General features: G+C 35.5%; 2 protein-coding genes across 3 annotated transcripts in view; both read left to right on the top strand.

Annotated features, from left to right (window-relative positions):
* Positions 1 to 23,675, top strand: part of by (blistery) — a 31,698-nt gene extending 8,023 nt beyond the window's left edge. For both annotated transcript variants that reach the window (XM_067785339.1, XM_067785331.1), the window contains exon 2: positions 22,914 to 23,675. The gene's annotated coding sequence lies outside the window, so the exon portion shown is untranslated. The remainder of the gene's footprint in view (positions 1 to 22,913) is intronic.
* A 1,214-nt stretch (positions 23,676 to 24,889) lies between these two features.
* LOC137243460 (uncharacterized) lies at positions 24,890 to 26,059 on the top strand. Its single transcript, XM_067771632.1, has 3 exons — positions 24,890 to 24,931; positions 24,990 to 25,158; positions 25,262 to 26,059. Coding segments are annotated over exons 1-3 (789 nt in total). The 5' UTR covers positions 24,890 to 24,929; the 3' UTR covers positions 25,880 to 26,059.
* Positions 26,060 to 27,142: the final 1,083 nt, after the last annotated feature.

Genomic DNA, 27,142 nt, shown 5'->3' with positions numbered 1-27,142 from the left:
CTTGTGAGCACACAAAGAAATATATTTGTACTATGGCACTATTGTGAATATTTTTACTGCATTACGGGCAGTTGCTCTCGTACGCCAGATGGCAGCGCAATCTGTAAGTTTCAATTGATTGATAGAACTGCTGATTTCTGTTGATATTTGATAAGAGACTTATATTAGTTGTGCGAAATGCGCACAGGTCCGGCTCGTATTATTTATTAGATAGTAATAGAGGCCAGTATGTTAAGCTTATTGCGTTCTTGTGGCATCGGTACAATTTTCTTCACTCTACGTGATAGTTTATGTGGGTGGGGAGGCACTGACGTTTGACCTAGACTTCAAGTCTAGCTTTGTTACTAAAGCTCACAGCTCAGGATATCGACTGCTTCGCGGCTACCTTTTCGAAACGCCCTATCTTAGAATTTGGTTGAAGAGTACTAGATATTCGGTACAAGATTTCGGCTGCAGAGTCCCACCTCCTAGCTTAGGCCTAAACCAATTCGGGAGCTTGTGCATCGTAGTAAATAATAACATATCCGCCTTCTCCGCGTGAGCGCTCAACCCTACATTAGATGCCTAAGTGTGTATATCCCGAAGCGCCTGATCCATCAAAGGGCTAATTGTTAGAAGACAACTGCAACGCCATCTGTGTACGCCGTAAGTTTGAAGGGTCCCACATCAAAGCGCCTGGGCAGTTGGTTGATGGCCAGCGTACACAGCAGAGGTGACTATGCCCCGTTTTGCGGCGTGTCACCACAGTCCCCGCTGCTAAGTAATCTTCTTGCAATTAAGCATGCAGCTGATCCATCTGGTTACGACTGGGGGTATTTCAATGTACTTAAGACCCTTCATGAGCGCCTGTTTAGAGACATTGTTGAAACCGCCGGCAATGTCTAAAAGACTCACTCCTAAGGAGTACTCCTTGTACTTCAAGGCTTTCTCTATGTTTATAACCACCCTATGCAGCGCCGTGTCTACGGACTTGCCTTTGCTGTAGGAATGTTGTGTTTTGGAGAACAGTTATTCATCCTTGTTGAATTCTATATACGCATCTATTAGCATTTCAAAGGCTTAGCGCAGCAATGATGTTAAGCTAATAGGCCTGTTGCCTTTAGGATACATATGACTAAGCTTCCACGCCTTGGTAGGAAAACTACATGAGCAGTTCTCAAAGAGTTGAGACTACATGATTCATTCCGATGCTCCCGTAGAAATATTGTTCTAAGACATTCCACGATTGCTCTACTCGAGATTTGTCGCATGGCATGGACCCAGCGATTTAAAATTAGAAAAAGTCTTCACCGCCCATTCGATCTTGATCTCAATCACCAAGCACGGCAGTGTTGTCTACTGGCACTTCTGCAGCATCCCCGATGGGCAATGTGCGTCGAGAAGCGCTTCAAGGGACGCTTCACTACAGCGTGACCATTCCCCGTTCTCTTTCTTTATTAGTCCATGGACTATAACGATACAAAATTTGGAATAAAAATCGTGAAAGGTTAAACTCTGGTCAACTTTAACTGGAGTTTAAACTTAATATGAAAACCGACCACAAGCCACAAAGAATCAGAAATTATTTAAGAATTCATGAGCTTAACACCGGCTTATGATAATTGAATTTCAATTATTATGTTTTCTAAGAGAAACTGAAAAGAATAAAACATTTACTGGCATATTGCTATGGAACCATTTCGAAAACCGCCAACGTAATCATCATCAGGCAATTTTCGAAATGGCGGTTTTCGAAATGGTTCCATAGCAATATGCCAGTAAATGTTTCATTCTTTTCAGTTTCTCTTAGAAAACATAATAATTGAAATTCAATTATTATAAGCCGGTGTTAAGCTCATGAATTCTTAAATATAAGTATAAACTGAACACACCATTAAACAAACATACAATCAGTAATTATTTTGTATGCAGCCCCTTGAAGTATGCTATGAAAAAACGACTATGTGAAAATGCCAGTGAAAATTCGAAAGGACATTAAAGAACTCAAAACCAAAATAAAATTCGAATGTCAATAACCGTGTTGGAATAAAAAAAACTGTTATTGGAAAAAAAAAATTCCGACACTTACTAAACTTTGGGTCCATTTTTAATTAATAAATTATTATAATACATGAATTGATAATAATTTTAATAAATAATTGAAAATGAGGTAGAGCAAATATTTGTATAACAAATAATTGATTCTATGTTCAGTTTAAACCGAACGTTGACATAAGGTCAACGGCAAAAAGGTCAGTTGACGCTTTAACCACATCAAATGATCACATATCAGCTGGGCTTATGTCCAATTCACTTCAACTTTCTTACTTTGACTTTATGGCTAAAAGGAAATTTCCGTTTGACCTTGTAACCATTTCGGGAAAGGAACCTAACCATATGCAGACATTTGGGTGACGTGTAATAAATTGCGCTTTTTTCATTTAAATTATTAATGCTAGTAAAACTTTTAAGTCCTATCGTAATAGACGACTAATATTCGCCCAGCGGGTTAGGGCGTCAGAATATACCCGTGGTAGGTATGCCTGTTGTAAGAGGCAACTAAAATACCAGATTCAAGGGGCTGTGTAGCGCAACCCTTCAAATTGCCAGCGCAATATACAGCTTCTCCAAACCCAATTGTCAACCTCACCTATCTGCGGCGAATCCTGTTTCACTAACAGACGAGGCTCTGACGACCCCAAGCTCCTCATGGAACTTGAGGGTGGGGAGGGAGGTTAAGGGGAGGGCCTGAAGGTTTAGTGTGGCCATATAAATCGTACCCGAGATGGTCGGGCTAGCAACTTAATGGTGCTGTGTTACCGGAGCGTACCGGATCTGTATCCGGCAAAGGACCATCACATCGATAACACTCCCCAAAGCCTTCGGGGAGCAATCTTATCGCTACAACAACAACTAACATTCGGAATTAAAATATTTACGACTTTTTATTACAAAAGTTCGGTGATGGCTTCCAAAAGAAGTTCTGATATAATTTGCATTTCTAAACACAAAGACGTTGATTCCAATATGATTCTGACATAAATTCTCTTTCCGGTTTTGATTGGCATTAACTTTCTTTCAAATGCGAATTAATGTCAATTGACGTAAGTTCCATTGACACTAACTCAACTTTAACTGGAGTTTAAACTCGGACTGAAAAACCGGATCTTATAAGGAGGCAAACAACGCGAATCTGTGATGGCAAAGAGAGTTCAACCCAATTCATTGTACAGAAAAATGTCGATTTAGTTTTGACTGACATCCTGCAGTTCAAGGGGTTGATAAGCGCAATGCAAAGCTTTATATGTAGCTTCAAAGCTACCGCAACCCAATTGCCAACCTCACCTACGCGAGGTGAATCTTGTTACAAATATGAATGTATCATACACATGTTTAGCAGGCGAATCTCTGGAGGCGGGATGGCCTAGAAGGTTTAATGTGGTCATATTAAACGTTCCCGAGATGGTCGGGCAAATATCTTTATGGTTCTTTGTTACCGGAACGTACCGGATCTGTATCCGGCAAAGGACCATCAACATCGATAACACTCCTCAAAACCTTCAGGGCGTGTTTTTATCGTTAATACAACAACAGCCGGCAATCAGCTGATGGAATAATGCCTTGGATGCAAAGAAAATGGATTTTTTAGCAGATCCCCTCGACATAAGCTTCAAATTTAAGGGTGGTATTTTGCAGCTTTTTTTCCGAACCACTCTAATGTACCTATACATATTTCTGTTTGTAAATACATACGCTCATTTATTGAATTAAATGTATATATCTTCTACAAATGTTTATTTCAAAGACGCATTCTAATATAATTAAGCATACAGACGAAAATTCTCATATCCGTTCACGCTTTGTTAAAATTTAAATTTGCTAAAGAATATTTTGCGCAGTTTGAAATACATTTTTACAGGGATGGAGGTATAAAATATTTTTGTGGGGCATCCAAATTTTATTTTCTAGGTATAGGTACGTTGTGATTTGATAAATCTATACTCTATACTAATATATATTTTGAAAACCGTTTTTTTCTAGACCGCAAAAAAGAGAACGGCTGAACAGATTGAGATGAAATTTTGAGCATAGATTTCGTGGTGGGTCGACATGTTTATAGGCTGAAAAACTGCAAAGATTTAGAAAGGTTTTTGAGATATCGACCAAAATGTGGACCCTGTTACCCCTAGAATATGGATAACAAATGAAAACTGTTGATGAGTGCTTTATTAGAGGGTAATTTTCATACCCATTGGTGACTAGGATCTCGAGATATAGGCCAATACGTGGGCCCGTGTACGCCTAGACAGTGTTTATACAATATGAATATCAAATGAAAGCTGTTGATGAGTGCATTAGTTCAGGGTAGTTTTCTAACTGTTTGTGACTAGGGTTTCGAGATATAGACCAAAAGGTGGATCAGGGTAACACTAGAACCCTAGAATGTGTGTGTAATATAGATATTAACTGAAAGATTTTGCTGAGAGCTTTAAAGTAATTTTCATTGTGATATTCTATTTAGTCGCATCAACCTGGCAAAACTGATAAATATGCATGCGAAGCCGAAAAAAAGACATGAATTAATAATACAAACATACCTATTTACATACGACCTATTCGATGTGACTGAAATTTGGTATATAAATTTGCCTATATTAGTATTTACGATCCTTTTTTCCGGGAAGTAGACCATAGACGGACTAGGGCTGGGATTAGGACTAGGACTGAGACTCGTTGTGGGACTGGGACTCGGAATGGGACTAGAACAAAATACATACCACCCTCTGGGACTGGCAATTAGGAATAAAGAAGATTGAGAAGAACTTGAGAGAAGAGAAATTCCTTGACTGAGAAAGAAATAGAGATGAAGCGAAAAAGACGGAGGGAGGAGTGAATAAAAGGATTAAGAAAAAGGGAAGAGGGGGGAGGGCAGATTTAGACGGAAAAAGCTTATTAAAATGTATGCAGATAGACCAAATTTAGGGCAAAACAATGTCTGCGGGCGTGCTAGTCGAAGAATAATGAGATGCTTTTACTACATGTAAAGCTTACGGAGAATAATTAGACATTTGCTTTGGTTATGAGTACGTTCACACTTTGCAAATGAAATTATTTTTCACACTCCTTGGTTCTTTTACTACGTATTTCACAATTAAAAATTGCGTTTTTGCAAAGGAATAGGAATTTTTATAAAAGTTCCTCGAGCAATTTTGTATGTGAATGGGCAAGGCGATATATATTTCAAATGCTGAGTCTGAAATTCCTTTATATTTACAAATGCAACACCTTGCGTGATTGTGGCGATATTACTGTCATGCATACGATTGCATTAAACGCACCTACATGCAAACTTTCATTATGACGCAGCCATTACTTTACAGAGAAAGACGCATTTTAATGTAAATTGCTATACAGGGTGCCTAGTTATGAGCGAAAGAAGAACGAGTAGTTAAAATGTTCACAGTTTACAGGATTCTTCTTAATACATATTTAAATATTTTGCTGTTTTCATTGCCATAAGCGTAATATTTAATTTTGGAAATTTTAAAAACATTTTCTGGGAATTTTTTCTTCCTCGCTCAGATTTAAAACATCAGCTTGTAGTTTGTAAACTGCAATGAATGAAGAGAAACAGCTCTAAAAGACAGGTAGAAAGATGGTAACAAGCAAATAGAGGGGTGGTGAAAGAGAAAAATATGAAGATTTGCAACGCTAAGCAAACTTACATTAATCTCAATAAAGGTACAACGCTACATTTACCCTGGCAACTCCAAAATTATTGAAACCGCAGATAAAGAGATATTGATGTGAATCTCTATAAATATAGATTACGAGCCGTACCCGTGCGCATCTTGCGCCAGCAATCTAAAAGTCTCTTATCAAATATCAACGGAAATCAGCTGTTCTATCAATCAATTAAAACTTACAGCTTGCGCTGCCATCTAGCGTACGAGAGCAACTGCCGGTAATGCAGTGCAAATATTCACAATAGTGCCATAGTACAAATAGATTTCTTTGTGTGCTCACAATCGTTTATTTTTAGCAAATTATTTGAATAAAATATAGCTAAACAAAAGCACTCCGACCAAAATTGCCCAAACCTCGCTAATAGCCCGAATTTTCATCTTTATAGCCAAAACTTTATTTATAGATTTGGATTCCAAATAAGAGCGAAAAAGGGACCCGTACATAAAAACAGCAATTGGAAATAATATATATGATTCTCGGATATATCTACGCAAATGTTCTGTACGTCAGAGTTGGGGGTAGTGCATTAATTCACCAGCTTTCACTCACAATTGAGTGGTAATGTAAAAAATATCAGCCTCACTCAGCTATAGTGGTAGTGATGGTGAAAAATGTATCACTAAAATTTAAAAGCTGATAGTGAAAATATTTTTAGCTGCAGCTTAGTGCACACATTTTTCTTGTTTAATTTGAGTGGTGGCGCAACAAACTACTAATTTGCTGTTTATCACTCAGCTGAGTGGTATTGAAAAAAAAATAAAGTGACTGCAATAAATTTTTTTAGTCACTATCACTATAGTTAAAAAAAAAATAGTGCGCACTATAATTTTTCCAATACATTGTAATGCTAATGAAAGTGTAATACAAACAAAATTTAGTGCACTACCCACAAGTGTGCTGTATTAAACGCTCTTTATTAACATCACTACTATGGTATTAAATCTTTACAATTTAATGTATTAGCGAACTTTACTTGTAGCGTGTTAAAATCGAATTGATTGTCTATCACTTGGACTGAGCCGATTTTAATTATACTCTCAGTTGTCTCGTTTGCCTATTTCTCCCAGGGTGTAGCCTTTTCCCAAACAGCCTTCTCGATTTATTGTTTATTTACTTCCCTTATTTTTGCATCTCATATTCGTTGTAGGCTAAATAAAAATTGTAAGGTAAATATAAATAAAAAAAAAAACCATGAGCACTTGGGAATGTCAAACAAAGTAATTGACAATAAACAAATCCAACATTATCAGTGATTTGCAACAGATGGCGCAATACTGAATAAATATAGTTGGTAGCAATTTGCCAGTCAAACAAACCACCGCTGGATAGCTAAATGGTTAGCGCAGCGTGCTTAAAGCGTACTTATGATGAAGGCTTAGCACCCATCGAAATGGATCTATCTGCGCAGCTATGGCAGGTTGTCTGAAAAATTTTCTACTTACTATTCCAAAAACAAAATACAATTTTAAAAATTTAGAAAAATTTAAAAATAACAATAATTATCATTAGAAAAAAATTATTGTTCTGGCCTTGAGCTCGAATCGAACCTTGAATTAAAAATAAAAAATAAATGTTGCCAAAACTTAGACAGAATACCATGATAAATAAAACCTAATTAAAGTCGATTAATTTTCGTAATATTTTTAACGAAACTCGATACTTGTTTTTATTAGTAAATGTAATTTTTGTCCTTTCAAGAACCCGCTATCTGAGTAGCAAGTTTTACCCTACAAGAAACGCTGATAGTTTTACTAATACACTCACACTTGTAATTGACAATGCTGATCCTGCGATGACGTAAACATTGATACTTAAATTTATGTATGTTGCTTTGTTCGCACACGCATGTCCGCATGTACCCAACGACAGCCTATAATCATGAAAAAGGACTCAAATTGGGAAAGCTTCGGACACCTGGTACAGAACAAAAGAACATATAGCAGATACCATTATGCATGTGAGACAGATACATAATTCTCAACGGAATTTTATGTATGCGAGAACAGTTTATCCGATTTAATCATGTTGTCACTACTGACTGTCATATGACAGTCAAATGATTATCACGGTTGTTTTGTTATTTTTTAAAATCCGTCATTTTCAACTGACGAAAACCATATAAAAAATAAGTTTAAAAAATGAAAAAGAGAGCATTTCAATGCTCCATGCTAAAAGAAAAAAATTCGAAAATAATATTAAAAAATACCAAAGGCTGTCGGAATGTGTGGGCGCACTCAAAAATTGATACGCGAAAAATAATAGTGGTTAGTGGTGATTCATTTTTAAATGTGTTTCCGCACGAGGAAAGCGCTCTTCTGTTGTTTTGTTATTTTCTGAATTTAAATAGAACATTCTGAACTCGAATTCTTATAAAACTATTTATTTTAAAGAAATAAGAAACACGTATGCTTTTATCACGTACAAAATTAAAAACGTAATGAAATAAAGTAAATAAAAAGCAAAAAGAATTGTTTCATTTTTGGCGGAAGATAACAATGGTCATTTATGATAGTATAACAGTCAAACCTGATATCTACAGTAAACTATCATTTATAACTCTTTTTGATAGTTAGAGTGTCAGCACAGATCCAGGAAAGGAATGAGAGTGAGCAGTACGGCTATATACTTAATCTGCAGGCCATGTTGGTGTATAAGAAGGAGACAAAAACTCACACGTATACAGTTGTTTACATCACATTTGCGCAAGTCCCCTTAAGTTTGTGATAGAAAGTTTGTATGAGGCGCTGATCGTTAGGTTGACATTGCTGACAATCAGATGATAGTCATATGATAGTCAGTATTCTTGTAGGGTAATATACTGCCTCTTTATATTTCCTACACATTGGTGGGACCTACGCGTTATATTCCGACTCCAAACCATTGTGGATAAGACAAGTATATATATTCGGCATAGACGTCAAAATTACAAATATAATTTATCACCTGATTTTTAAAGTGACTATCGTGGTCTCATCCTGTATCTCTTTCTATCACCCACTGAATATAGCCGGCCCTATGCGCCACCGTATTGATACCCTGTCAAAATGCTGCCAAAACGCTAAAAAGTTGCCATCTTGAACAACCTGTCAGGCAGTTGACGGATAAGATATCACATTTGTTTCGTCCACAATGCTCCAAACGACATCTGGCAAAAGAGTTTTTGAAAAGAATATTTTCATGGCTGATATACATTTTCTGAGCTGAAACTTTCAAAAAGTATTTTTAGTGTTACTTTTCCTGTTACTCCGTTACTTGATTATAAAGATGAATCAATAAATTTAAAAACAGATGAAGTCCTATGCAAGCATGGTTTTATATGTGCAATTAGACTTATAGTTTGGTTAAAATATAGCAGACTATTCCTTATTCTAGATTCTTGGTCCATAAGCCTTATAAGCAGGTTATTGTACTCGATGCATCATCTTATTATATAGCCTTATTTAAGCCTGATTCTTAGTAGGTTATAAGCCTTATATAAAAGGTTAAAATATAGCAAGTAATATCTTATAATATGGTAATATGAAAGCCTTATTTTATTTGGTCTATATGCCTTATAATGATTTGTTATGCTCTAGCTGCACCTTATAATAGTTCCTTATGTAAGCCTTATTTAATATGAGCAATAAACCTTTTGCATAACGTTATTATTCAGATAAACCTTAGGCATGATTACATAAGCACAGGGAAATAAGGATTTTTATAAGTAATATTCCATGAAACTTATACTCCTTATAGATTTAAGGCTTGAAGCCATATGAAATAAGCCTTAATGATTAAAATTTTTTCCTGGGTAGATATACGCTAGTTGCGTTCCAACCTGATCCCGATACCGATAAAAAATTGACATGCAAATGCTACAACAACGCTGTGATCCTGACATCTATGTGCATTTATCTCGGATCAACAGGGTGGCTCTGTTATTTTGGTTTTTTATGGAAAATGTTTGACAGCATATCCTCTGTATTTGGTAGCATTTACATTGCACTAGGGCATCCGATATTTCACATATTCTTTCCACTCGACAATCCAAAAATTTTGACTTTAAATTTTTAAACTATTAAGGCCATAAAATAATTACATTATATTCATTTTAAATCGTGATAGAAAAACTATACAATTTTTATTTGAAAAATAAAAGAACCACAACATAATGTGGCAATTGCTTTTTGCACAAAGCTCCTGACAGAACTAATATAGTTCTTAAGTTCAAAACGCTTCTTTTGGTACCTCTTCAGACATTTTTGGACGTGTTTTAATTGCCAACCCTTCTGTTAAGCATTAGTACTCTTGCTTTTTTTTTAAGTGCAAAGTCCCATACAAAACAAATGGAAAATATATCGCATTTTTTGCATGGTTAAAGTAACTATTAATACTAGTTATTAGTTTTACACATTTACCAGCATTACCACCATATATTCATATATCTCTCCCATTAACTATATCCCTTTCTCTCTCTGTTCTTACATTTTCATGGCTATCTGAATGATTAATCTAACTTTCTTAATCTTTCTTAATCTTAATTTAACTTTCTCTTATTGATATGATTCTAAATAATAGAAACGTCTTCTAATTCAATTCTAATATTTTATGACGGATGATATAAAAGATATGGATTTTGTGGTTGTAAGTCTATGGACGGTATCCTTGCCCAAAACTTTTTTGTGTTCCCCACCATACAAAGAAATACCTAAAGTATGTTTTAGCAAAATTCAATTCTTTCATACTCACACTTTTACAATTATAAAGAGGACGTCGATTTATTTCCGGAATTTCAAGAATTTATTACAGGTCACTCTACCTCTCATCTTCATTTCCCACTTCTTCTACCACTCTTTCTTAATTTTTATCACTTCACTTCACCTCATCTGCATCCTCATCTTCATCCTCATACTCATGCTCATCCTTATCCTCTTCACCATCCTCATAGTCATCCTTATCCTCATGCTCACCCCCACAGATACTCATCCTCCCCTGCATCCTCCCCGATGGACTGTCTTTTGAAAATGCCTGGTCGTTATTTCCTTCAATCTTTTAGAGAGCATATCTTCTATAAGGCAGAGGTGGTGAGCCCCCGAAAACTCTCCCTTCCATAGCCCTGCCTTAATTTATGAATGTAGGTACATTGTATCTGCTCATTTTTCTTATTTTTCATTTTATTTTCCGCTGAATCCAAATGGTGAGCAATTTATAAATTTAATAGAAAATACTTTGTTTCCTTCAATTTCCATACTCTATTTTTGTTGCTTTGTGTTTCATATTTTTGTTTAAAATGTCTTTTTCGAAATGCTAATTCGCTTGTATGACTAAAATTATAAATTGTGTTTGTATAAAAATGTACAAGGGGTGAATGATAAGTTCTTACCAGCATACAAGGCAAGCAATATTAAATCTTAAGGTCGGTTAGGTTAATAGCAGCTTTCTAGAACCTAGCTTAATTGATGCCTCGAGATCTGGCGACGCCTAGTAGCTGAAGCCTTGATCAATCTTATCAGAAATTAAACACTCAACCAAATGGTATTTAATAAATCCAGCTGGACCCGTGCGCGTCTTGCGCAACCAACATAAAAGTCTCTTATAAATATCAACAGAAATCAGCTGTTCTATCGATCAGCTTGCGCTGCCTATGGTAGCAACTTCCGGTAATGCAGTGCAAATATTCACAATATTGCCATAGTACAAATAGATTTCTTTGTGTGCTCACTATCGTTTATTTTTAACAAATTATTTTAATAGAATATAGCTCAACAAAAGCACTACAACCAAAATTGCCCAAAGCTCGCTAATAGTCCGAATCTCCATCTTTACAACCAAAACTTTATTTATAGATTTGGATTCCAAATAAGAGCGAAAAAGGGACCCGTACATAAAAACAGCAATTAGAAATAATATATATGATTTGAGCTAACACAATTTGTTAAATATTTTTGAGGTCAATCCGTAGGAAAAATCAAAAATTCTGCTCAAAACACTTTTGCGTGTAAGTGTGAGTGCGTTTGAAAAATACAAAAACTACAGCAAAATGTGCAATCGTTTTTTTTTTGCACATAGCTCCAGATAGAAGAAAAGTTTTTAGCATCAGGCTTCGGCCGATTGTTATTTGGTTCAAAACACGCCTTTTGATAGCTCTTCCGACATTTTTGGACTTGCTTAAACTGCCGATCTCGGTTTTTAAGTAATAGTATTCTATTTTTTTCTTGGGTGCAAAATCGTATGTAATTTTATATATATTTTGTATGGAATGATTTATAGAAATAATAATACTAGTTATTAGTTTGATAATTTGTTTTGAATTTTAAACTAAAATTTTAGGGGCGATTTGGAGAAAAATTTTGTAAATAATAGGTACATGTAAATGTGTACACATGAGTTTAGTGCTGCCAACTCTCATTGAACTGATACAGATCGTTCCAATGAGATTTGATGGTTATCCTGAACTGGATAACTCAATGGAACGCTACTAATACGACTCACATACCTGACGTTCCAATGAACAGTGATCGGTATCTGGATAATCTAATCGGTATCTGGATCGCTGTTCATTGGAACGCGAGGATATATTTCTTGGCGAAACCAGGGCTCCCCTGTACACGTTTGCCAAACATTTTAAAAAAAGGTATCAGAGACCGGATGAGTTTTCTTGAAAAAACACATTTGACAACAACATTTGCAGATATCCAACTGCAAAATTTTTTTGTCGGGTACGTACGTGGCTTACTGTAGCTCATTAGGCCCCAATCGCATCATCTAACCGTTAAACAGAATTTGGTTTTTCTGTTAATTATTATAGTACATATGTAAGAATATATATATACAGTGTACTCTCTCTTAAACGGACACCTAAGATACTGCCAAATTTGTCCGCTTATGAGAGGTGTCCGCTTGTGAGAAAAGTATTATTGATGAATGTTTAAACAGTTTTATTTCCAAAACAAGAATATTAATACATACAAATAAGACTGAGTTAGGAAGTTCATAAAGCTTTGTTCATAAATTAAAGAATAAAGTTTTGTGTACAAAATATTCAAAATAATTCTACGGATAGTTATGTTGTGGCGTTTTTGGAATCTTTCCAGCCAGCCGGATGATGCATTAAAATCGTCGTAATTGAGTCTCACTGCAATTTCTTTAGCTTTGCTCCTTATAAGTGTGCCTGACAGAGGAATGCTCTTATTTCGAGCCTTCGCAAACCATTCGTAGCACAATTTATCAATATTAAGGCCTTTGGGCTTCAGCATACTCCTTTTTCTCTCCGGGTTGACGTCAGTGTCCCACAAACTTAAAATTTGCTCTTTGTTTTTGATAATGCTAGCAGCTTGCGTTTTGCTGATCTTACATTTCTTTGCCAACTCTCGTACACTTAGTTTTTCTTTCTTAGGAATTTCAATGACATTAACTTTGTCTTTAATACTCAACGCTACTTTAGGCATTGCCATTCACTTACGTACACACTCAAGAAGATACTAACTACGTGTATTCAATAGGTACGTACATACATTTTTGTTTTTTACTGTATTGAAAACAGGTTCTTCGTATTTAGGGGATTCCCTACATCCATGCACCTATTAGTGAATAAGCAACAGCTGTACGAATATACGAAGTGTTGTAAGCTGGTCCGGTTATGGGAAATTAAAAAGCCCTCTGAGGTAAAAAGTAAGTGACCGCGTCCTGTTATGGGAGGGTTGTCCGCTCAAAAGGGAAAAGCTTAAAAATTGCTTAAAGATTTTTTTGGTACTGAAAAAATTGTCCGTTTATGAGGCGTGTCCGCTTAAGAGAGGTGTCCGTTAGGAGAGAGTACACTGATATATTTTTTTTTTGTAGGTACTTGATTTCTGTGCCAAATTTAAAAACGTCTTCAAATACATACATACATAAAATACCCATATGGCTAGAACGAAGATGGAATTTACAAACAAAATTTCATTACACTGGACTATAATAATGGCTATCTTACTACTGAATTGTTTATACAAAATTTGTGAGAGAACAAATATTTATGAAATACCTACTGTAGTTCAGAATCAACCAACACGAAATGAGAGAAACGCTCGCAAATATTTGCATGGATTCTGGCTTAGTTCGACATCGAAAGAAATACTTTGCACTGAATATGTATGTCCATGTTTTCGTAAAGCTCATACAGCTTATCTATAAACCTCCTTTGATTCACACCGTTGACATCACTTTAATACTCCAGAGGCCATCCCAATCTCTTTTTGGACAACGTCCATGATTCTGAACTACTACATGACGTTTTCTTTTACTCGTCGAGATCTCTCTTAACTCTACTTCTTAATTATTTACTCAGTCCTAAGTAGCACTTTGATTTCTTGGCTCTCATAATTATTTTGTTTGTTATTATTGCTGGTTGCCCAAGAGGCAGTCTCGAATTCAAATCGGTTAAAAATGATTTGGACGCAAATATTCTGGTTATCTCATTGATGACAGCAGTTGCAACACCTTGTTCTCGTTCACTGCAAGATCCACAATCCACAATCCAGAGAAGGCCTAACTGACGGCGCGTTTTATAAAGTCAATGATATGAATATCACCAGCATATGCCAACCATTATACGCTCTTAGTACAAATGGAACGATCTCGGTTAAAATCTGCTGCTAGAATTTTCTTCTCTAGCATTATGTTAAAAAATTCGCACGGCAGGAAGTCATCTTGTCTCGTTACAAATCCTTACGGCGCTCATTGTATTGCTGAACGTCATTTGGCAAACCCTTACAAGCATTGCAGGAATCTGAAATTCATACATACATAGCATCCCACAGGCAACTTCTTTTCGGGCCGTCAAAAGCTGCTTTGAAGTCGACAAAAAGATTATCCGTGTCGGTTCTCTAAGGATGAGTCTTAACAAAATCGGAAATGTTTTAAATTATAGTTCTTTAGTTGATCTCCCAAATCCATCTCCGCTTATTCTCCAACCTTCCCTCAAATCCATATATATCACATTTCTCTAGCCTTGAGAAAATCATAGTTCTCAAGTTGATACCAACACCATTCTCTCAATATTCTCCAACCTTCTAGTTCTCAAGTTAATATCCATCAGCTTTCTCCATTTATTCCCCAAATATTTTGAGAAGTTGATATTTCATCAGTTGATCTCACACATAATTTCAATTATTCTCGAAACTTAGAAGAAATTCGAGAAATTTATGGTTCTCAAATTTATATCCAGCATATTTCTCCAAAACGCTTAACGTTTGATTGATTGCTGGAACAGTACACGGAGTATTTCATCTTATCCCCAATAATTATTTTTTTTAGCTAGCTATTACCATATTCGAATTGTTGCAGACGGATGGCGGAACGTATTCTCCATTGACAGGGATGAGGTGAAGTTTGTGCCTCCATAACTTAATCACGCTCTTTATGTCGGTTACCAGGTCAGCATTATCATTGCTGTAGAAATCATATCTTTCATAGAATTTTTGGGCATTGTTTCTATGAGCCTGCATCTGAAGCTCCTAGCACTCATGCCGTTCGGCCCCATCGTTCTCTCGTCTAAGTGGACGTTTCTCTTCCCTCTTCGCGTCATAGCAGCGCTTGCGCATACACGGTGCGTTGCTACACCCGTGCGTAGCTTGACCCTATAGGTAGCGTCCTTTTTTCCGCTGCACGTACGAGTTTTTTTTCCTGGCTCGCTAGAAAACAATAATGTCAGCAGCGGCGGTACGTAATGAGTGCAAATTATACTTCCCTCGTTCGACTACATCAGTGAGCAGGTGAAGTTAAGCTTGCCGTTGATCTCAACGTGATCGATGTGATTACATTTTTTTCTATCATGAGATAACTAATTAGCTTTTTGTGTTTTTACCGTGTGCTTTGGAGTATGCGTCTTGGCGGAGTCTACGCAATCCAATCTTTGTGCTAATTTTTTAAGTTATACAACCGAAAACGCTTTGTTTGTGTTTGATTGCCTAACGGAGCCAAAGTGATGTTGCGTAGATATCCTTTATTAACTCATTTTGCTCATTGTTATACCAGAGGACAGGCCTACTTGTAGCCGCAAAAACCCTGACGTACAGACGTTACTGACTTTCGTTTTATCCATTGGATATTAGTGATCTAGGTTATCCCATGCTCTCCCCCCTCCATCCAATTTGTTCTAACCCGATAGCTCACATCTCCTTACGTCACTTCATAATTGCATATGCTCAATAACTTTCATTCAAAACACAAATTAATTTCAACTCATTTTAATTAATGTAGTTCAGTGTTGTTACAGTAATTTTATTGTTTTAGCATTGAAATTTTTTCTGCCACCTATTTAAGCTATCAAGGGTACAAAATATGATTCATAGGATTATATATAAATACTGCATACATATGTATGTACATTAGACCGTATCAAACACAATAAGTTACAACTACAAAACTATAGCTGGGCTCCAATGAACCTGGTCCAGATTCCGATACAAATTTTTCACCCCAATGCAACAACAACGTTGTGGTCCTGATATTTATCTGGATCAGTCTCGGTTCCACAAGGTGATTCTGACGATTTCGTTTTTTGCGGTAGATTTTTGTCAGTGGGAAATTCCTGAAAAAAGTTTGTAAATAACAAGCACCTTAGTATGTGTATTAGGGTGGGTCGATTTATTAACCGATATCGCGCCATCGATTTTTCGATAGGATTTGAGCTCAGGGAAAGTTCCACTACGCATACTCAAAAAAATAATTTTCGAGCATGCGAAATTTCATTTTTTTGACTTTTTTTAAGGTTTTTTTCATGACCTACTAAAAAAATTTTCATTTGTTTGTAATTTGATTTAAAAGATTTTTTTTTTTCAAAAAACTGTTATCGACACCGTTTTTAGCAGACATTTTTGGGTCGGACAGGGTATACATATGAAAATTTTTTTAGTAGGTCATGAAAAAAACCATAAAAATCAAAGTGCAAAAATAATTTCAATTCAGAGCTTCCGGAACTCAATTGGCAACCTCACCTACGCGAGGCGAATCCTGTTATAAATATGAATGTATCATACACATAGTGACCAAGCAAGGCTCTGGCGACCCCAAGTATCTCATGGAACTAGGGGTTGGGGGGTGTTATGGCCTATAAGGCTCAATGTGGTCAAATTAAATTGTTTGCGAAATGGTCGGGCCTCAATGGTGCTTGTTACCGGAACGTACCGGATCTATATCCGGCGTATGACTATCAACATCCATAATACTCCACAAAACCTTCGGGGAGGGTCTTTATCGCTACAACAACAACAACTCAAATTATGAAGTGTCAGTTTTGCAAATAACGAAATTGCCAAAGAATAAAATTTGCAAGGATAACACATTTTTTTATATTTTTCACCTTTCAACTTTTTAATTTTGTAAGAGCCTTAAAACCAAATAGGCGTTGGTTCGACGAGCCTTATATAGCATGCCAGTGTGCAAAAGTTCCCTAACTTCCTTGCTTCTACGAGAGTCTAGGTTGTTCACATGGCACATGCTCGTATACGACACTGACGTATCAGAGATTAATGCCACTACAAGAGTTGACCTAGTTTTACATGTGTATGTGTGCAGCTTTGCTAGATTGTGCTTACATTGTCGTTGTTGTTGTTGTGGCAGAGGTTGTTTCCTAGTGGTGAGGGTAAGAGCTGTATAGTGACGCATGCTTACTATTGCCTATCTAAATAGGGCCAGAAGTAATTCCGAAGCAGTCCCTATATGATCCTGAAGAATATCCCCAAATAGTGCCGGTATTATCAAAATTGGTTCCAAAATTATATCGAAAAAATCTCTAAACCTTTCAGAGATAATCACAAAATTATTCTTAGTTTCGAAACAGTCCCTAAATAGTTTAGAAATTAGAGATCCCGAAATTATCACAGAAAAAAACGGCTCAGAAATAGCCCCTATATGATTAAGAACGAAATGATGCCGAAATTATCCCGAAATAGTTCCAAAATGAACAACAGACCGTCCAGCAACGTTGATATCTTAATAGTCATGATACGATACTGAAAACAGTATCCGTCATGATCCGAAGATAGTCTCAAAGTTTTTCTGGAAACAATTTTTAAATTTTCTTAAAATATTCCCAAAATTCGATGGGGATAGCCCCGAAGTGGCCCAGAGATGGTACAAAAAATAGTTATTACAAGATCCCGAAATAATAACGCACACAAAGCCAAAATAATCTCGATATGGTTTAGGAACAGTTTATAAATTATAACAAAAACAGTACCGATGTTTTCCGGTGATAGTTTAGAAGTCATTCCAAAATAGTCCCGATCTTATCTGAAAAACAATATTGCAATCAGCCCGAAAACAATTTCGAAATGATCCCGAAACAAACCTGAACGCAAAATCAAATTTCAGAACAAAACAAATGCAGCTGATTGTCTCTGTTTTAGAAAAATGCAGTCTGTAAATATTTGCTTTTTTGCATATTTTTATTTGAGTTTAAATCTATCTTTTTATTAGAGCTTTATGGACAATATTTATACACTTCTTTTTTTACTTGTGCATTTTTTTTGATTGTATTGCTTTCCAATGACATTTAACTCAAAACATATTTATCATTTACCATCATCATATATGTTATTTCTAATTGCTCTTTTTATGTACGGGTCCGTTTTTCGATCTTATTTGGAATCCAACTCTATAAATAAAGTTTTGGTTGTCAAGATGGAGATTCGGGCTATTAGCGAGCTTTGGCAATTTTGGTCGTAGTGCTTTTGTTTAGCTATATTTTATTGAAATAATTTGTTAAAAATAAACCATTGTGAGCACACAAATAAATCTATTTGTACTATGGCACTATTGTGAATATTTGCACTGTGTTACCGACAGTTGCTACCATACGCCCGAAAGCAGCACAAGTTGTAAGCTTTAATTTATTGATAGAACAACTGATTTCTGTTGATATTTGATAAGAGACTTTAATATTGGCTGCGCAAGATGCGTACGGGTCCGGCTCGTTATACATATAATTTTGTTCAAAATATTTTATTTTTTTAACGAGACATCGATAACACGTCTACTCGCGAGATTCTCGAATTTTGAAATACTCGTAGTACTCGTGTGCTTCTCGACTTTCAATTCAGTCGCTGCATTGGCAGTACTCTATACATTTCGCTGTTTTTTAGTTGTGGTACTGTGGAAATTTTCGCTTGTGCTCCAGAAGAAATCGTAAGCTCTATATAAAACAGCCAATGAATCGATTAAATTGAATTTCGAGAAGCTCGCAAGCCTTACGACCCTTACGAGTAATTCGAGATTCGAGAATCTCGCGAGAAGGCGAGACTCGAGAGAAATCTCTTCGCGAACCAGTTCGAGAAATCGTATGCTCTACTTTTTATAAAACACATAATCTACTACATAGAGTCCGTATCGGCAACCCCTTTATAAGATATTGCGACGAATACGTAGATTAATGGTAAAAGTCAAAATTACAGTTTGCGTGACGCTTTTTTAAATTGACTCAAACTTGAAACAAACCCCAATAAATGCATTAAAAATTACTGTTTTTAATATGAATTAAATTAAATGGAACACATTTGTGTATTAGCACGTATTATATTTAATCATATTGACACAATATCCGTTACGCATATGGTATGCCAAAGGCTGCCGCAATTTCAGTAAATTTTATTTGATTTAATTTGGGTTTCTTTACAAACATTTTGCATAATAATTACTGAAATTACTTTTAACGATCAGATAAAAACTTTTGAGCTTGGCTGCCTAGGCCTATTTCTCGAATGAATTAAAACGTTTCTACGATAACATTGTAATTCTATCTAAAGCGCAGAAAAATGCAGAAAAGAATACGAGAGACCGAAAGGAATAAGGAGACCCAAAGTGAGAGGGTTATATGGAGAAAGAGAGGGAAAGGGAGAAAGAGGTGTAGATGTAGTAGAATGAGATATGGAGTTAGAGAGAAAAATAGAGAGGAAGAGGCATAGGAAGAGAAAGCATGAAGGGAGGAAAAGTGAAAGAAAGAGGTAGTGAAATTAAAACTGGATGAGATGAAAATGAAGACGAAAATGAAGAAGAAGTTGAAAACTAATATGAAGGTGATAATGGAGATGAAGACAAGGATGGAGATGAAAATGAAGATAATGGAGTAGACAACGATGATGGAAGATGCAGATGAAAATGAAGATAAAGATGAAGATAATGAAAAAGGGAAAGAGGACGATGTATAGAAAGAAGAAGAAAGGGAGTGAAAGTGTCATAGAATAGAAATACATACATAGTAATAAAAGATGAAGATAAAGTTGACGATGATGAAGAAGGGAAAGAGGACGATATATAGAAAGATGAAGAGGGAGAATGAGAGTGTCATAGAATAGAAATACATACTTATATTATGAAATTTGGAGTAGTACTTGTAAATCAAGTTTCGAATTTTTCCAGTCTTAACCATTCAAACGGTTATACCAAGCAAAAAAATTACACATAAATTTTAATCCCGGTTGGAGACGATTAAGGGGTGTCAGATGTAAGATTTCTCTATGGAAAATGAAAAAAGGAAAATAAATTTTTGTTTGTTTTCTAATATCTCACGTCGAAAATATTATAGTAGGCGATATCACATATTAATTTTGGTCCTGATTAGAATCGATAAATGTGTGTCGTATAGTGATTAAAATTCATATTTTAATATATTGAGTCTTCATAGTGTAATCTGAACTGTAACTCCCGTGCAACACGCCCTAACCGTGTACCGAATTGGAGAAGAAACTTTGTACGAAATATCTAGGAATCATTCTGGATAGTAAGTTCTCGTGGTAGCTAAACGTGAAGAAGAGATCGAAGAAAGCGTCGACAGCAAGTTGTGCATGTAAAAGAATGCTGCGTTTTATGCGGGGTCTATCGCCCTCTCTCTCCCTCATTCGGTGATTACAGCTATTGTAGAGCCCATCCTATACTATGGAGTTCTTGTTTGGTGGACGGCCATTGGCGTCAAATGCTTTTAGGCCTAGTCAGTGATGGCAGATGTTGTAAATGCTGGTTGAAGGAAGAAATGATCGAACACGTTTTGTGCTTGTGCCTTGCGCTTGTTAGGCTAAGACTTCAGATATTAGGAGTGATACAGCTATCCGATCTAGAAGCAGCAATTGGCATAGGTCCTAGAAACTGTCTAGTATTTGCCAGGAGGACGGAATTATTTTATAACACAGGTCCTGGTTTTTAAAAGAGCTCTTCTCAGTTTGGTCGTTAAATTAGGGCTATTAACCCTATGGACTCATTCAGTTCAACCTTACCTAACCTATTTTGGTGCTTAGTTTGAAAGAACACCAAAATAAGTTTTGATTTAACTTCGAAAAGTGTTATGCCAATTTCACACAGAGGCTTAATGAAATAATTAGTCAAATTTTCTACATTAAAGCCCTAATTGAACTCAATCTTCCATACAAAATACAAATTCTTAATTATCTCATTATTGCTTTATTGAATGCCTAATCGAGTGAAAAATCTAGTAGGTTTTGCTTGGTGCTTCGAATTTTATTGTCAATGTAACAAATGGCAATCAAAAATAAATTATTTTCAATAATTTACGAAAAATAGAAACAAACTAAAAAATTTCAAAATTTAGTTTTCGCTGCAAAATATAATATTGTAACGAATTATGGGAAATTCCGCTTATTCCAAACTTTCTGCTAACGTTCGAATCGCTAAACTGTTGAATAAATAACTCCGATATTCAATAATGCAAAATGGTCTTTATTAGACTACTTTGAGAGTACTTCACAATAACTCTTACTTCACAACTAATTGCGTGTTTAAATCAAACTGCTACTGACTACTCTCTGTTGTCTCGTCCACCCATTTCTCCTAAGGTCTAGTAATTTCGCGAACTTCATGCTTGGTTACCAGCCATATATGTATGTACATGTATATTTGTAGTTTATAGTCTCTTGCATAGCCATATGCGTGTGTATATGTAAGTACTACTTCGGCTGATGGTGAGTATCTCTCTGCTGCCTTGTATGTACATGTGTAAATGATGATTGGTTTGTTTTCGTACATACAAGTGGCTGCTTAGTATCGGATTAGGGATGCTAGTATCACTTAGTGATGTGAATATTCGTCACAATATGGATTTTTCGAAAATAGGCACATATGTGGTTAGGTGCAACATCTATGGGCAGTTGCGCATGCATTAAATTTTGATTGTATTTATAGTTAAGAAGGAAACGGCTGCTTTCCATTTTAACTATTTTTTTGTAAAAACGAGATATTTTTTGGGGCTGCTGACAGATGTTCGCTTAATGAAGCAAAAAGCCTTGTACGTAAAGGGAAACTTAATTATTTCATTAAATAGAATTGTGATTCGATTAAGTTTCTGTGTAAACGGTATTACACTGCACTTTATACATTCAACCTTGTTATTTTTTTTTTTGAAAAACTTTTTTTATTGCGTTCATTTAGCACTAATTTAAAATTCTTCATCACGGTACGTTAGGGTGATGGATGTACTTAAAATATATTGGCATTGGAAATTAATAATAAGAGCAATTGGAAAATCGGTGAAAATTTATGATTTTCCATGGAATGCTCGATATACTAATTATGCTATTAGTAAGCTCGCTAGAAAAATACATATACACTAGACTGGGTCGATTTATTAACCGATGTCGCGCCATCGGTTTTTCGATAAGATTTGGGTTCAGGAGAAAAAATTTCCACTACGCATACACAAACAAATAATTTTCGAGCCTGCGAAATTTCATTTTTTTGACTTTTTTTCGACTTTGACTTTTAAGGTTTTTTTCATGACCTACTAAACAAACTTTCATTTGATTGTAAAATTTTCATGTATACCCTGTCCGACCCAAAAATGTCCGCTAAAAACGTTGTCGATAACAGTTTTTCGAAAAAAAAAATATTTATTTATATTTTATAAATTTTATAAGTTTTAACGTTTTTCGCGGACATTTTTGTGTCGGACAGGGTATACATATGAACATTTTTTAGTAGGTCATGAAAAAACCTTCAAAATCAAAGTCGAAAAAAAGTCAAAAAAATTAAATTTCGCAGGCTCGAAAATTATTTTTTTTTTGTGTATGCGTAGTGGAATTTTTTTTCCTGAGCCCAAATCCTAGCGAAAAATCGATGTCGCGATATCGGTTAATAAATCGACCCAGTCTAACATACAAACAGACCTATATGAACATATGCACATAAACTTTATTTAATTTTTCTTATTTTTTCTCCCACAGCTTTTCAAGTGCCTGAACACACCAATCAACTTCATATTAAAAAAATTAAGAAATTTTAATTCTGAACTCACATGCTTGTAAAATAAAACCAAAATTGTACCTGTAGTATAACTATCTAAGCAACAACTACATAACAACAGATGTTGTATACAAATAAACTTGAATCTAAATTTAACAGTATATCTATGATCGGAGAACCTTTAGCCAGCGCCCAGCCACCGGACAAGGGCAACGTACGCAGTCCTTTACAAAAAGTAGAATGTATGTATGTATGTAGTTTGGTGTTATTTAAATGAACTACACACATATGTGTACATTGTAAATATACATATCTATTTATATATACTTTGCATATGCTTGTATGTATTTATTCCCACAAGTCCAGCAAGTGAAAAGGTGCAATAATTAGTGATGATAGCAAATAACTTTTACCCCCTTTCTCTTGCACTCTTATTCCAGCACAGCTGAAATTAAAAATTTTGTTTACATCGATAGTGCATATCGTAATATATTTACATATAAATTTATAAGTAACAATGTACATATATATAAGAATCTACATATATGCTCTATATACTTACATATGTTTGTATATTATTAATATTTAATCTTTTTATTTTTGTTGTATTTAATTTTTGTACATAGCATTAAGTTTCTAATTTGTATTACTATTTCAGTGGCTTAACTAATAATTAATGTAATAATAAACGAAATGATGAAATCAATTAATAAAATAAAAAATTAACTTGAACTGAACACAAACCGATGTTGATATATAATGTATGAGTTTTGATAACAGTGGATCTCATTTTGTTGTACTGGGGTGGCTTTCTGTAATTCGATATCGAACAAAAACGAGTATCAAATAATCGTTTTTGCGTTCCGTAACACAAAATCTCGTCGGGTCGTATCGAACGTTCGATACAATATGTTCGATAGCACCTTAGGTGTCGATTTGCTTTTCGTAAGCTAGAGTTTTTAATGCTTTTGCGATTATTTGAGGAATAATTTTAAGCTAAGGAGTCAGCAAACAAACGCTTTTCCCTATTGAAATTATTTTGATGATTCCAATATTCTTTCGAAACACCTTTTGATACATGAGAAAAATGTACTCAAATTTAAATACGTAAACCAAAACTGTCGCCGAGCGTTCGATATCGAATTAAAGTATCGAGCTAACGAGTGTCAACTATCGAATTATGGAAACCCTGCAAAAGTTGTTGGATTACGTGTTCCATTTTCTTCATGTTGAAGTACTCTAACAATACTTCTTTGCAATGCGTTTGCGGACCACCATCAGCCGATCATTGCTCATTTTTTAACGACCGTGATCACGACACGATGACGATCGAACAGAGTTGCCAAAAGTAAAATATTGCATACAAATAACTGATAATAAAATTTTACTATGGGTACTCTGATAAAATGCAACCGCACACTGGTTTTATGTATACATACTATAGTATAGAGAAATATTAGTTTCCTTATTCACGCAAATGCTAAATAACATAGGAATATTCGTAGTATAAAATATAAAAGTTGTATGCCCCTCTTCATTTACTTTCATTTTAAATTAAATTCACTCCGATAATTCTTTCCGACACACTTTGGCATATGATCCTCTGTGGCTGCTGCATGGAGTACTACAGTGGAAGTACTTTGGAAAGTGCTCTCACGTATGTACTCTATGATATACTCACAAACAAAGCGAGAGTGCGATCACCTACTCCTCTCCTAGACATCGCAATGTTAATAGGAGCACATTTTTTGTATGAATACAAATTAGTTTTGGAACACTCCTATACTCCTAAAGGAGTATTCCTTACACTATTTATAGAGTACTCGCGTTTTTTGAAGGGAAGCCACCCCTGTTCCGTAATTCGATATCGAGCAGAAACGAGTGTCGAAGTATCGTTTTTGCTTTCTCTAACAAAAAATATCGTCGCGTTGTATCGAACGTTCGATGTAAACATTTTTGCTATCGTTTTCTTTTTCGCAGCTAATAATCGCATCAAAATGTAAGTTAAAATTTTTAGTATTTTTGTGATTTAACATATTTGATATTTATTTACATAGGAGCCAACAAACAAACGCTGCTCAACTGAAGTTACTAGTTGAATTTATGGAAAATCATAATGCGTTAGCTAAAAATAGCTTGCAAAATACTAATAACGGCCGCGCGAAGAAAAAACAGCTATGGAGTAAATTAACGGACCTGCTAAATAGTAACGGTCCTCCTGTAAAGGTGACGCAAGCATGACAGAAAGTGCGTTGTGGCATTAGAAATTATACAAATTCTCTTTGAAAATGTATTGTTTGTGGAAACAACATACTTTTATTTCTTCTAGGTATGGACTGACTACAAATATAACACGAAACACAAACTAACACAACGCATGAACAGTTTGAAAAGAACGGGCGGTGGTCCATATGACGCCGTTTCTTTAAACGACACGGAAGAACGAATAATTGCCGTAGCAAAAATAAATGAACATTTGTTGGGAGTTCCAGGCGCTACGTCACATGGAAGCAATACAGACCATCCTTGCTCTTCTAAGCAGTCGGAGGAAGCATTCATAAACGACTGCTTCACAGCGATTTCGAGCGCATATAGTTCCTCTAGCAACGACGAGAATAAAGCGCCAAGTGAGTCGCCCAGAGATAACATAACTTCAGGATCAGTAAGCGACAACGAGCCACCTCAAACTCCCAGAGCAAGAAAACTTACAGATCCAAAAATGAAAATTATTGAAAAAGAAATAGATAATCAGGAAAAATTTCAAACTGAAATGTTAAGGCTCTTAACAGAAAGCAACGAAATTGGCCAAAAGAAGCTGCAGTTAATGGAAAAACAAATTGCAATTCAAGTTCAGTATAAGAAAATTAAAGTGCAAGTAATGGAGGCGGATTTGGAAAAAGTTAAAGTTGAACTCTCTTTGCTGGAACGAAAAATGAATAACAAATGAAGCTACCTATATGTATGTGTTAAATAAGTACAATGTTTATCTATTATTTTATTTAATTAATTCGTCCTATGAGTGAACTTTTACGAGAATGAAGTGCAATTTTATGTTATTTATTACCAATTTACAAACAATTTTACTTTATTTGCTACCCATTAAAATGAAATTATTACATAGCTGAATGGAAAAGATGGTCTTTTAGTGTATTTCTTATTCTATTACTCCTTCTTGCCTAGAAGTTATAGCGTCATTATTGTAAACGCCAATAGTTCTTTCAGAAATGCTCCTAGCTTTGCTATTAGTATAATTAAAATGCTTTTGCTTTCGTCTGGCTCATCTTCTCGTAACCGGTACGGGGTCATTAGCCATGGTTCAAGAGGGTATCCCGAATCACCCAATAGCCACGAGTTTCTATTCCCACTGTTGTATTGTCGCTCCATTACCAGCCGCTCTTTTGAGGCCTTCCACACAAATGAGTCGTGTGCAGCACCTCCATATTGTATGCATATAGCTTTGATTATTAGTTTATGATCACATATCTGTAATAAAGCATGTCCAATGCGTTAACTCAATAAACAGTTCTAAAGAACATATTGTAACGAATTTGCTTGTAAATCCTCTTATTTGTAATCCTCTGCTAAGTTCGAATCACTAAACTGTTGAATAAATAACTCCAATTTGTAATAATGCAAAATGGCCTTTATTAAAGTACTTCACAATAACAAACTGTGCAACGAATAGCTTGCTTAATAACCACACTGATTGATAGCTCAATGAAACTCTACTATTCAAAATAGCACTGCTATTGCTCGCTAGATATCGTCTTAATCAAACTGCTTGACAACTCAAATCAAACTGAATTACTTCTTACTCGCCTGCACCGCTTTTATAGTTTACGCTGCATACTTCTAGGCTCTTCGATTTCCAGAAGTTACTAGTTGTTTCGGCTACAAAATCGCCAGCCACAACTACGTGCACAAATTATTGCCCTCTCTTGTGACCACTGAGATAAGATATATGCATGTGTTTGTGCATTGCCGCTCCGCTGCTCGTATACGTACATATGTGTAGACGCAATTATTTATTCGTTTATGTAAACACATAAAGATTGAATTATTGATGTGAATGTTTGTAGTTTACAGTCTCTCGCGCGCACATAGCCGTATAAGTAAATGCATCTGTGTGTGACATCTCTCTGGCCTGCCTTATATATGTGTATACTTGATTTGATTATTAACGTAAATACTGCTTGGCATGGCCTTAGCA

Source organism: Eurosta solidaginis, chromosome 1 (genome assembly GCF_040869045.1).
Source record: "Eurosta solidaginis isolate ZX-2024a chromosome 1, ASM4086904v1, whole genome shotgun sequence".
Classification (NCBI taxonomy): Eukaryota; Metazoa; Arthropoda; class Insecta; order Diptera; family Tephritidae; genus Eurosta; species Eurosta solidaginis.
Note: the sequence above shows the minus strand (reverse complement) of the source record. Positions and strands in the feature narration are given on the sequence as shown.

Excerpts from the sequence above, each read along its gene's own strand:
- LOC137243460 (XM_067771632.1), top strand. Across the intron at positions 25,159-25,261 it reads GTAACGGTCCTCCTGTAAAG|GTATGGACTGACTACAAATA; the intron begins GTGACGCAAGCA and ends TATTTCTTCTAG.